The sequence below is a fragment of the Amyelois transitella genome, chromosome 26, assembly GCF_032362555.1.
Source record: "Amyelois transitella isolate CPQ chromosome 26, ilAmyTran1.1, whole genome shotgun sequence".
Lineage (NCBI taxonomy): Eukaryota > Metazoa > Arthropoda > Insecta > Lepidoptera > Pyralidae > Amyelois > Amyelois transitella.
This window is the reverse complement of record NC_083529.1, coordinates 5,714,927-5,728,714: the sequence shown is the minus strand read 5'-3', so window position 1 is coordinate 5,728,714 and position 13,788 is coordinate 5,714,927. Positions and strand designations below refer to the sequence as shown.

Sequence of the window (13,788 nt, the reverse complement as noted above, 5' to 3'; positions counted from 1 at the left end):
CATTTCTAGCATTTCTGTGTAACCTTTTAAATCATACTCAGTAAGGTTCCTGTTTTAAATCACAATACACATAACTTGATGTTTTAAATAAACATTCTTCACTCGCACCGTTTCACCAAAAAGTAGTTAAACCTGAGTTGAAAAATTTCGGCTAAACAAAAGTTTTTTTTTTTTAATTTGAATTTTGAATTTGAATTCAAATGTAGGTAAAAAAAAACAGAAATTTACTAACATTTATTAATTTTCTTACCTAACGAATTGTATTGAAATGAAATAACAATTCATTAGTTGAATAGTCAGTCTTTTTTAGATATAATAATTCATAATGACTATGACATATGAAAAATTTAAACAAAAATTCTATTATCTAAATTATTTACAATCCTTAAATGTTTATGATTAAATCTTATAGAGAATCATACAATGAAAAACATAACTTATTGTATATAAATTATTAAATATTCTAACTACCGCTTATATCACCATAAAAATAACTGGTTCTATAGACTATTAAAAAACAATCATAACGCAAAATTTATGGTAGACTTTATAGTTCGTTATCAATAATTCCTATTTTTTGTTGGCATATCTGTATGACATTGGCTCAGCAACACTTAAACAAACATACATTTAATCATACCTCGTTCCTGGAAGGGGCAGGCAGATCTTCCCACTTGGCAACGCTCTCCATATACTTCATTTTGTGTTACATCCATTCATCAATATTTCCATGCAAATTTGAAAATTTATTAACATTATCCCAGCATGTATGTTTTAATCCTTCCCTTTCTAAAATGCCTATTTAACCTCATATATTTACTTCGTTAATTTACGAGGAAGCACTCCCTTTTTTTTCTTTATTCTGCTTTCATGCCAGCTTTCTCTAGTTTTCCTTACATACATTAGTGTTAGGACCAACAGGCCTCTAAGGGCCGCTGGCTTGGCGACTAAGGCTTGCAACACTCCATTCCCCATGGTCCCCGCACTCTCTCTCATCTGCTGGAAACACGTTTAGAAATAAACTATTTCACTCGCTCCATTCTGTCTCTATCAATAAAAATATTAGACTGACTAGTATTAATTATTAAAAGCCTTTTCAATTTTCTCGAACATTCTTGCCTAGTTATCTGTGGTGTGGAGTTCTGCACATTTCTGTAACAAATTAATTTAAATGTAACATTTTTAATGCATTTATTTTATATTTATTAATTACATAGACATCGTGATATTTTTACCAAAAAAATTTTTTTGACCAAAATTTTTTTTGACCAAAATTTTTTTTTATATGTAATGTAGTTAGGTACTTAGTTTGTTTTTTACTCAAGTTTAGAGGCCTTTTTATTTTAATGTCTTCCCACCCTAGGTTTGACTGAAAGAGATTGTTTTGGAGATAAGTCCGCCTTTGTACGTATCCTCATTATCTGTTTTTTTCCTGCTTTTCTTTTTCTTATGGTGCAATAAAGAGTGTATCTATATATCGTTTGTATTAATTTTTATTAAATAAATGAGAATTTAATACTTAAACTGGCATTTCATTTATTCAACTTTGTTAATATTTCTTACTTTACAACCTAAGTCCATGTTAAAATCTCATGCCATGATATCAAAACATCATGACGGTTTTTGGGTTATTTATCGTTTCGCATACTAATAATAAATGAAAAGTTATGCGAAATGATGATTATGCCAAAGAAACGTGTCGTTAAATTATGTCATAAAATTTATGGGACCCATTATTATACATCTACCAACTATGGGGTTCGAAAAACGTCTGAGGGTGAAAATGGGAGAGACAAGAGAAATTTTATAACTCACTTCTTGGGGCACTTTTGAGCGTTGATTTTGATATACTATCGCTATCCTCCGACTCTGAACACACTTGAAAACTCGTCTCTGAAAATAAATTATTATTCTTATCAAGCCAGCTTCCACTTGCGCCTGCGCTCGTGTGCATACATACATACATATGATCACGTCTTTATCCCTTACGGGGTAGACAGAGCCAACAGTCTTGAAAAGACTGATAGACCAAGTTCAGCTGTTTGGCCTGAATGATAGAATTAAGATTCAAATAGTGACGGGTTGCTAGCCCATCGCCTAAAAAAAGAATCCCAAGTTTATAAGCCTATCCTTAGTCGCCTTTTACGACATCCATGGGATCGAGATGAGAGTGGTCCTATTCTTTTTTTTATTGGTGCCGGGAACCACACGGCACTAATGATGAATGACAATAATGATTAGGCTACAATATGCGCTCGTGTGCATATTGTAGCCTAATCATTATTCTGATGAAATATACCTATGTGTAAAAGTAAAGTCATCCAAATTCATTTATAAGTGTGTGACAAGTGAAGGCATAAGTACCTATGTACGTACCTACCTGCACAAAAACTTTCGCATTTATTACATATAATCACGTCTATTTCCCTTCCGGGGTAGACAGAGCCAACAGTCTTCAAGACCGACAGGCCACATTCAGCCGTTTGGCTTAGAGATAGAATTGAGATTCAAATAGTGACATGTTGCTAGCCCATCGCCTAAAAGAAGAATCCCAAGTTTATAAGCCTTTCCCTTAGTCGCCTTTTACGACATCCACGGGAAGGAGATGGAGTGGTTCGATTCTTTTTTTTATTGGTGCCGGGAATCACACGGCACACACAACACATTTATAAGTTTGAAAGAAATCTCTAATGTGTGTCTGGTTGTGAAGGGAAAACATGTAGGTATGTATGTCAGCTGCTTCTCTTCTCGCGAATTGTAAAAGTCAACAACGACAAGACATAGAAACATGACATTCTTGTAACCTGCCAAATATCAGTGCGTTAAATCTGTCTACCCCGCAAAGGATGTAGACGTGACTATATGTATTTTTTTTTTTAAGGGACAATTTACACAGATTGAGTTAGCCTCGAAGTAAGTTAGAAACTTGTGTTACGAGATACTAACTCAACGATACTATATTTATAATAAATACTTATAAACATCCAAGACCAAGGACAATCAGAGAAAGTTCGTTTCTCATCATGCCCCGGCCGGGATTCGAACCCGGGACCTCCGGTGTCACAGACAAGCGCACTACCGCTGCGCCACAGAGGCCACTAATGATCTTCAAGTCTCGTGTTTATTGACTCTGTCTACCCCGTAAGCACTAACTCAACTATGTATTGCTAAAGAAGTGTTTACCTGTATCATATCTGCTGTGTTTGCTATGACGACTGGGCAAGTCTTGATTCTCAACGTGGCCGAATGTTCGGAACCCCACCGCAAATTGTGCGTAAGGGCTGATTTCGTACAGTTCTGAAATAAAATGACACTGATTAGACTAAAAAACAGATTTATTTTCAAAGTTACAATCAAAGAAATCAACACAACTCATATATAACCGCTTCCAAAGCCCAAGCGAAGAAGAAGCGGCGGAACATAATACACTGCAGTATTTTCATACATACATATAATCACGTCTATATCCCTTGCGGGGAAGACAGAGCCAACAGTCTTGAAAAGACTAAATGGTCACGTTCAGCTGTTTGGCTTTATGATGGAATTGAGATTCAAATGGTGACAGGTTGCTAGCCCATCGCCTAAAAAAGGATCCCAAGTTAGTAAGCCTATCCCTTAGTCGCCTTTAACGACATACTTGGGAAAGAGATGGAGTGGTCCTATCCTTTTTTGTGTTGGTGCCGGGAACCACACGGCACTGAAAAAAAATTACCAATAAATTATTCAAAGTTACAGTTAAATAAATCAACACAACTCATATTTAACCGCTTTCAAAGCGCAAGTGTAGAAGAAGCGGCGGAACTTACTACAGTGCAGCGTTTAATCGGATGTCAATATGCAAACACAAGGTTATTAGGAGAGATATACTCATTTTTTATTATCTGACACTGCTTTTGTTTTGATCTAGTAAGATGTTTGAGCCAGAAAATGTTAAACTATTCTCTAACTGTAATTAAGTATATAAACAATATTTTTCTTTCTTTCTTTCTTATTTTAAACAGTTCGACGACTTTATTTAATTATATCATTTCTATACCTACTATTTCATTTTTATCTTTCTACTGGTTCGTCCTAAATCGTTTTATTCAAAATTTTCATTAACATAATGGCGTCTTACTTTTAGGTCGAGTCATTGTTCAAAGATGAAAAGTCTTGTCTCCTAATATCCTTATAGCGAAACATTGTGTACCTACTCTAACCGAAAGTTTCAGACTGTTAATAACTTAAGTGATTTGACTTGCCGTGTGGTTCTCGGCACCAATGAAAAAAATAATAGGACCACTCCATCTCGTTTCCATGGATGTCGTAAAAGGCGGCTAAGGAATAGGCTTATAAACTTGGGATTCTTATTTTAGGCGATGGGCTAGCAACCTGTCTCTATTTGAATCTCAATTCTATCATTAAGCCAAACAGTTGAACGTGGCCTATCAGTCAAAAGTGTAGAAATAGTTCATTGCCCAGGTGAATATAAAAGTGTAGAAAGTAAGACGGTGGTCGCTGTGACTAACACACAATGCTCTTCGTAATATACATACATATAGTCACATCTATATCCCTTGCGAGGTAGACAGGGCCAACAGTCCTAAAGAGACTGACCACGTTCAGCTATTTAATAAGAAAAATAAGAATCCCAAGTTTAAAAGCCTATCCCTTAGTCGCCTCTTACGACATCCACGGGAAATTAAATTGAGTGTTACTATTCTTTTTCTATTGCATATAAATAATATATAAGCATATAAATATAATATGTAATATAATATATGGGACTTAAAGTGGTCACTACACCACGAATAATATAAGATTTAAAATATATTCTTACCATGTTTACTATTGTTTCTCATGTGTATGGGCGCGCTGTATATCCTGTTTTGTGCGTTAATGGAACTCTCCTTAACATTCGCCAGGTTGGTGTGAGAAGTGTTCGCAGTCAGCACTCCGCTCTCAGATTTGTTATCCACTGTGATGGAGTCGCGGTATTCTGTGAGATTGCCCCCTCTGAAATACGAGAAATCCATATATGGTCCCATATTTTAAGGTATAAATTGGAACACTGAAAACCTACCTAACTTTATAATACATATATTCCTACATACACATACATATACAAGACAAATAACATTGATTGAGTTAGCCTCGAAGTAAGTCCGAGACTTCTGTTACGAGATACGAACTCAACGATACTATATTTCATAATAACTTACAAACTTGGGATTCTTCTTTAGGCGATGGACTAGCAACCTGTCACTATTTGAATCTCAATTCTATCATTAAGCCAAATAGCTGAATGTGGCCATTCAGTCTTTTCAAGACTATTGGCTCTGTCTACCCCGCAAGGGATATATACGTGACCATATGTTATGTTATGTTAAGTCTTAATGCCAAAATTTGTAGTGTTTGTACACATCGTTTCATATGTAAAACGTTATGCGAAATGATAATTATGCCAAAAAGCTATGTAGTATTTAAAAACATTCTTTTATAATAACAGATCCCAAAAAATAATTATTCTATTCTTTTATCAATAGTTGGGGAAGTAAAAAAATATAATAAAATTGATTTTTTTATCCATTTTTCCGTATCTAAACCGCAGCATAAAATAAGCAAATGTTTTTGAAATAACCTAGTTTTTAAAAGTTGTTTGATTGTGTTACCTTTGCCTTTTCAGTAGTATATAGACGCAGCTCAGCAGACAAATAGTCAACAAGACTGAACTGCATACAATCACTAACATATTGAGATCAAACAGCTCAGATGGCGGTCCAATTTCGCCTGAAATAATTGAAATACATAATTATCCTACTAATTATTATAAATATAAATACAATTATAAATGCGAAAGTTTGTGAGTATGTCAGTATGGATATTTGTTACTATTTCAGGCAAAAACTGCTGAACCGATTACGATGAAATTTGGTATGTAATGCAAGCTTAGGACCCAGGTTAACATATAGGCTTTTTATCCCGGAGTTCCCGCGGGATCAATTCCACGCGGACGAAGTCGCGGGCGACCTCTAGTAATAAATATATAAAGCTTACTTCAAAGCCAGTTAAACACCAACAACACTTTTTCAGAATAATATTAAGTATACAGAAAGTGAAATTTAAAAGAGTCAACTGAATATCAAAAACCCACACTAATCAGAAGTTCCCTCTAATTTCAAAGTTCCCTATGTCGATCTAATAAAACTGGATTTAGAACGCCTATTTGGGTACTATTAATTCAAAATACTTACTGCCATCCTCATTTTTAGTAGCAATGTTGTACGTAGTGGTAACACTGCCGGCTTCATTGGAGGCAGTCACCCTGACCTGGTACCAGGTCCCGGGGGAAAGGTCCGCGATGGCCAGGGAACGGTACGAGGGCTTCGCCTGGTATAAGGCTGGAAGATTCCAGGGAGACGAGTAGGCCTGGAATAAGAGAAGATAAACTGCTTAAGTCATACGTATATTTCTAACAGCATATTTCTTTTCTTCAATTCTATCTTATAGCCTATAATCTGAACGTGGCCTATCAGTCTTTACAAGACTGTTGGCTCTGTCTACCCTGCAAGGGATATAGACATGATTATATGTATGTATGTATGTATATTTATTTTCCGGAGAGGTAGGTAGGGATAGGCAGATACTACATCTATCAACTTGTCATGATCCCTGCTTACTACCTTCGCTTCATCAAATTCATAACTTATTATTATATTATATTGAAGTATTTTTATTTTCACTTTCTTATGTCAATATTGTTTGCATCCTAATGTCCCTGGAGAGGAGCCTGGGGTACACTTTTGTGATACAAAGGCGAAGTCCTATTATTATACACATACATATCACAGTGCCGTGTGGTTCCCGGCACCAATAGAAAAAAGAATAGGACCACTCCATCTATCTCCCATGGATGTCGTAAAAGGCGACTAAGGGGTACGCTTATAAACTTGGGATTCTACTTTTAGGCGATGGGCTAGCAACCTGTCACTATTTGAATCTCATTTCTATTTTAAAGCCAAATAGCTGAACGTGGCCTATCAGTCTTTAAAAGACTGTTGGCTCTGTCTACCCCGCAAGGGATATAGACGTGATTATATGTATGTACATATCACAGAGCTGTGAACGTTCTGACTTTGTGATGTAGGATCCCTCCATTATTTTTCCATAGCTGTCGTGAACGACTTATTGATTGATTCAGATAGCAAGCAAGCGACTGGTGCTACTCCTTAAAGAAGAATTTCTAAATAAATGTAAATAAATCATTATTAAATCACATTCATTCACTGAAAGAAAAAAATCAGTGTATACCGGCTGCTTTTCCTTCCACGCAGATTCTGAATGTCATCAAGTGGGTACCTGCCAAACTTAAAATTATTTATTTAGACGATGGGCTAGCATACATACATACATATGGTCACGTCTATATCCCTTGTGGGGTAGACAGAGCCAACAGTCTTGAAAAGACTGATTAGGCCACACTCAGTTATTTGGCTTAATGATAGAATTGAGATTCAAATAGTGACAGATTGCTAGCCCATCGCCTAAAAAAAGAATCCCAAGTATGTAAGCCTATCCCTTAGTCGCCTTTTACGACATCCATGGGAAAGAGATGGAGTGGTCCTATTCTTTTTTGGTGCCGGGAACCACACTGACAATATTCGAATCTCAATTACATCTATCATCAAACTGAACGTAGCTTTCGGGTACTTTGACGAAGTTGAAAAAGGACCGTATCCTACCAAAGTGTTGTGTGTCCTGATCCAAGGCCTGGTGCCCAGCGGCCTGTGCTCCACCTCCCAGCCCGTCAGCTCGCAGCCGCCGTCCTCCCAGCCGGCGAGCTGGACGTAGATGTGGCTGCAATTACTCCAGAGCCAGTCATTCGTTGTCGGAGCGATTGGGACTGTGGAAGAGGGAAGACTTTAAAAATATGTGTACATACATTTCATTTAACATAAAATAAGTATGGCATGAAGAGAGTTATGAATGTGGATGAAGCGAAGGGAGTATGCAGAGATCGTGGCAAGTGGAAAGAGGTAGTCTCTGCCCACCCCTCCGGGAAAGAGGCGTGATTTTATGTATGTATGTATGTATGTATAAAATAGTACTACTGCAGATGGATTTGCGATTAAAAAAATAACAAAATTCAAAATTTTTATTCATTATTATAGGATACTTCATATCGCTTAATAGGTAATTGTCATATCTTATGCTTTCACAGCATTGGTTGACGTCAAATAAATTAGTTAAAACTAAGTTTACTGCCGCTTCCAAGGCGTCACTGCAGAAGAAGCGGTAACAAATACTTAATAGAAAGTGGAAGCGAGCAAACCTTGGCAAAAGTAAACGAGATGATAAGTTTTGTTGTGCATTTTCTAAGATGGGCGGAAAAAATATGTCATCAAAACGAAAACTGTATAGAGCTTTTCATAAAGTAAAAATTATAATCATCTACTTATTTCTCATAACTATTTTAAGCATAATCATCGTTCCGCATAACGTTTTACATTATTTATTTCACGAAACTTTATTGCACATTAAAATGTAGAAAAAATAAAAATTTATGCGAAATGATGAATGTAAAAAATTGTTCGGCGAAAAGATGATTATGCCAATAAAATTTAGTAAAACTAATTTCGACCCGACTGAATACACTACAACATTGTGTTATTATACCTACCTATTTTATTAATCTGAATACACTACCTTCATCTAATACTTACCTATTTTAACTGTGTTATAGAAAACTAGAGGCCGCCCGCGACTACGTCCGCGTAGAACCCTTATTATAACATAACAATCAATCCCGCGGGAACTCTGGGATAATGAGTAGCCTATATGTTATTCTGGGTTTTCTGCTACCTACATACCAAATTTCATGGTAATCGGTTCAGTAGTTTTTGCGTGAAAGAGTAACAAACATCCATACAAACTTTCGCCTTTATAATAGTAGTAGGATTAACTTCCAGATTTCTATTACAAAAAATATCGTTACCTCCACCCAAGGTGTTGACATCCAAATATGCTGGTTGCGAGGTCCCCACCCGATTGGTAGCCGCTATCCTCAGGGAATACTTGGTGCCGCACTTCAGGCCTGTCAGGACATGTTTTTGGACGCCTGACAAGTTGGACAACCTGCTGGCTGGCCAAGCTTCTTGCCAGGGACCGCTGGCCTCTTTCCACGTCAAGCTGTAGCCTAGGACGTCCATATTTTTAATTCTCTACTGCTATATGCTAAGCAAATAAATATATACAAGGCAAATTAAGCATTTAAGTTGACTTCGAAGTAAGTTCGAGACTTGTAATACGAGATACTAATTCAACTATATTTCATAATAAATACCTACTTATATAGGTAAACATCTTAGACCCAGGCTAATCAGAGAAAATTAGTTTCTCAACATGCCTTGGCTGGGATTCGAACCCGGGACCTACTGTGTCAGAGACAAATGCGCACTACCCCGCTGCGCCACAGTGGCTGTCAGAATCTAAGATGGTGAACATAAAAAAAAACATAGGTACCTAAATATACATGTCCAAGTGAATTTACGAATAAGGAGTGACAAAATTCTATATTATTATATCATTAAATATATTACATATATATAATCACGTCTATGCGGGTATAATACCTTTACGGGGTAGACAGAACCAACAGTCTTGAAAATACTGAAAGGCCACGTTCTGCTGTATGGCTGTGATAGATTTGAGATTCAAATAGTGACAGGTTGCTAGCCCATTACCTAAAAGAGGAATCCCAAGTAAATAAGCCTATCCCTTAGTCGCCTTTAACGACATCCATGGGTAAGAGATGGAGTGGTCCTATTTTTTTTCTATTGGTGCCGGTAACCACACTGCACTCATTTTAAAGAAATCTAAAAAATTATTCTACAATCTATTGAATATCTTAAATTTAGAAGTTGTGTCTCTGAATTGAGAATTAAATTCTTTGATTTGAGGTGTGAAAATTAAAGTAGAATCTGAATCTGCCTGCTGGTTATCAAGAAAGGGTTTAAGCACGTCTGCGGGCACGCAAGCTCAAAATCCTATTCACTGTAGTCTTTCGAAAGTAAAATCGATTCACTAAAAAAAAGGATCATCATTTGAATGAACTCAAGGCATTAGTTTGCCTGCAACTAGTTATATAAAGAAATTCTTTGAGTTTACTTTACCTCAAAGAATTGCTTTATTAGTCAAAAATAATTTACTCGGTAAGATCACATATTTAAGTTTATATTTCATATGATTAGTAATCATTTATTTCACATTATTGTAGATTCAACTCGAACGCGGACGAAGTCGCGGGCAACAGCTACTCACTTATCTTCTGACTGTAGCTCTTATTCCCTGGGTAGTAAGGCTGCTCCCAGTCCACCAGAATGGAGTCCTTATAAGGCGTGGCCCTTAATGTCGGCGCTTCTGGCAAAGGTAGAACTACCACAGTGTACTCCACCGAGTCTGAGCCGTACAGGTTTTTAGCTAGGCAGGTGTAGTTACCGCTTAGCGATTGGTCTATGTCTGAAATATTAATGTATACATCTTACTAAGTATATAGATAGATAAATAAATATATACGGGACAAATTAAACAGATTGAGTTAGCCTCGAAGTAAGTAATTATTATTACAAAGTAATAATTACAATATTAGTATGTAGATAGATAGATAGACTCTTTATTGCACCATAAAAAAAGAGAAAAAAAAAACAAGTACATATACTAAAAACATCTAAATAAATATGTAGGTACGTACATATTTAGATGTTTTTATTAATTTATTTGTTTATACTCTGTTGCACATGCAATGCAATGCAAATGCAAAAGTGCAATCTAATGGCTGATTTACAAGTAGGTGGTAAATTATTAAACATACATACATATAGTCACGTCTATATCCCTTACGGGGTAGACAGAGCCAGTAGTCTTGAAAGATCGACAGGCCATATTCAGCTGTTAGGCCGAATGATATAATTGAGATTCAAATTGTGACAGGTTGCTAGCCCATCGCCCATAAGAAGAATCCCGTGTTTATACGTCTATTATTTCTCTATAATTATTAAAGTTACATACACACATACACATAATCATGTCTATATCTACCTATACCTCCCGGGGTAGACAGAGCCAACAGTCTTCAAAAGACTAATAAGTCACGTTCAGCTTTAAGATAGAATTAAAATTACATACTGTTTATAAGCAAGCTGTCATCGTGATTCCTCGTGAACCTCGGATGATGAGTGATGATGTTGTGCTTGTGGTACCACACGGTCCTGGGCGGTGGGGAGCCCACACACTGGCAGACCAGGAGTAGGGAACTGCCAACTCCTACTGATATAGTCCCACCCAGGGATGCTACTCCTGCTACCACTGAAATTTTACATACATACATACATATAGTCACGTCTATATCCCACGCAGGGTAAACATAGACGGCCTCTGTGGCGCAGCGGTAGTACGCTCGTCTGTGACACCGGAGGTCCCGGGTTCGAATCCCGGCCAGGGCACAATGGGAAAAGAAATTTTTCTGATTGGCCTGGGTCTTGGATGTTTATCTATATAAGTATTTATTATAAAATATAGTATCGTTGAGTTAGTATCTCGTAACACAAGTCACGAACTTACTTCGAGGCTAACTCAATCTGTGTATTGGAACAATTAAACAGCTTTTAATAGAAAGATGTTATTACACTGTTAAAGATTTTCTACAAGACAATTTGACATAATAATTCGATTTAATTTATATAATTCTTATTTTTGATGTGTGTACTGACATTTTCAATTTTATTTTAATTTTTATGTTGACTTTATTTTATATAAATGTATGTAATTAATTATTGTACGTATGTAAAGACAGGACTCAGTGGTACTCTATACAATTATATTATCTTTTTACCTGTGCTCCACAATAAATAGATTTGATTTGATTTGATTTGATTTGACAATACCATATTTTATAAAAAATACTGTTACTACTAAAGGCCAATCAGAAAAAGTTCTTTTCTCATCATGCCCTGGTCGGGGTTCGAACCCGGGATCTCAAATGTCACAGACAAGCGTACTACCGCTGCGCCACAGAAGCCGTAACTACATAGGTGTAGTGTACCTTTAAGTACCTATGTTAAAAAAAAATCAAAATTTTTATTCATTATTATAGGATACTTCATATCGCTTAATAATTGTCAAAACGTTTGGTTTCACAACATTGGTTGACGTCAAATAAATAACTTAAAACTATGTTTACTGCCGCTTCCAAGGCGTCAGTGCAGAGGAAGCGGTAACAAACTGCACTGCAGCAACAACAATTTCTTCAACAACGTCAATTTCACAATTATCCAAACTTAGAATAGAATGTGGACGAGAGAATACATTGTAACTTCCAGTTCAACCAATCGGCAACAATAGCGCAGTATGATAATTTTACAAGCGACAGTGCTATTAGTAGGTACGTTAACTAATGTAAGTTCGTTAAATTATCAACCGTGTAATGTCTGTCCCCTGATTGGTCGATTTCGTGACCATAGCGATAAAAAGCTGAGCAATCAGCGCGCGCGCATTTAACAATTGGTCTGCCTTGTCAATGGTCTGTCTCGTTCATACCTACGTCATAATTTTCGTTCCATCCTGCTCTGCCAAGATCTTTATTTTTTTTTAACTTATAGCCTTTCGTTTGTAAGAGGCTCAGACAAAACATTGTGATGCTTAATTATTTATTAACTGATTCATTTACACGGAAAACATCGAGAATGATAAACATAAAAAGCAAAATTACAAAGGTTCTGCTTATTTAAAAAAAATCTCAGACCTGAGATATGAGAGATGATGAAAAGGTTGACAGACGTGTACATCCACACAAATATTTATAGAGATACATAAGTAAACAAATACTAAATAAAATATAGTAAAATACATATGAAAATACAAAATAATAAACATACACAAAATAAATGCAATTAATACCAAATTAGCAAGGTTTTAAAAGTATGCTTGTATTAAACATATAATTTCAGTAAAATTACATACATATAAAATTCTCGTGTGACATCGTTCGTTCCCGTAGGTACTTCTCCGAAACGGCTTAACCGATTCTCATGAAATTTTGTAAGCACATTCATAGGTACCTCTTAGTGATAAGGGTTAGGTAAACATACCTACCTACACCCTTAACATTTTTCATTAACTAGAAATAACTTTAAAATTCTACTAATATTATAAATGCGAAAGTTTGTGAGTATGTCAGGATGTCAGTATAGATGTTTGTTACTCTTTCACGCAAAAACTACTGAACCCATTACGATGAAATTTGGCATGTAGTCAGCTGAAGACCCAGAATAACATATAGGCTACTATCTATCCCGGAGTTTAGCGGGATTTATTCCACGCGGACCAAGCAGCGGGCGGCCTCTAGTTATTTATATATGGCAAAACAACGTTTCAAATTCAAATTCAAAATTTTTATTCATTATTATAGGATACTATCTACATATCGCTTTATAATTTTCGAAACGTTTGGTTTCACAACATTGGTTGGCGTCAAATAAATTAATTACTTAAAACCAAGTTTACCTACTGCTGCTTCCAAAGCGTCAGTGCAGAAGAAGCGTTAACAAACTGCACTGCAGCATTTTCTTCAACAACGTCAACTTCACAATTATCCAAACTTAGAATAGAATGTGGACGAGACAATACATTGTTCAGATTAATATATTTATAAGAGATTTTAATATTAAATATATATATTACTAGCGACCCGCCCCGGCTTCGCACGGGTGGAAAATTCGGAAAAAATTATACATAAAAACCTTCCTCTTGAAT

The 13,788-nt window shown here is 36.1% G+C and overlaps 1 protein-coding gene across 1 annotated transcript in view; it reads right to left on the bottom strand.

Annotated features, from left to right (window-relative positions):
- Window positions 1-477: 477 nt before the first annotated feature.
- The window catches only part of LOC106131933 (cell adhesion molecule Dscam2), a 50,387-nt gene continuing 37,076 nt past the window's right edge, over window positions 478-13,788 (bottom strand). The window contains exons 21-30 of the mRNA XM_060951733.1: window positions 11,164-11,343; window positions 10,300-10,497; window positions 8,975-9,175; window positions 7,722-7,882; window positions 6,234-6,408; window positions 5,652-5,769; window positions 4,820-4,995; window positions 3,184-3,297; window positions 1,816-1,893; window positions 478-1,152 (exon numbers count right to left, since the gene is read on the bottom strand). Coding sequence (XP_060807716.1) covers window positions 1,124-1,152; window positions 1,816-1,893; window positions 3,184-3,297; window positions 4,820-4,995; window positions 5,652-5,769; window positions 6,234-6,408; window positions 7,722-7,882; window positions 8,975-9,175; window positions 10,300-10,497; window positions 11,164-11,343 — 1,430 coding nt within the window. The 3' untranslated portion in view covers window positions 478-1,123. The remainder of the gene's footprint in view (window positions 1,153-1,815; window positions 1,894-3,183; window positions 3,298-4,819; window positions 4,996-5,651; window positions 5,770-6,233; window positions 6,409-7,721; window positions 7,883-8,974; window positions 9,176-10,299; window positions 10,498-11,163; window positions 11,344-13,788) is intronic.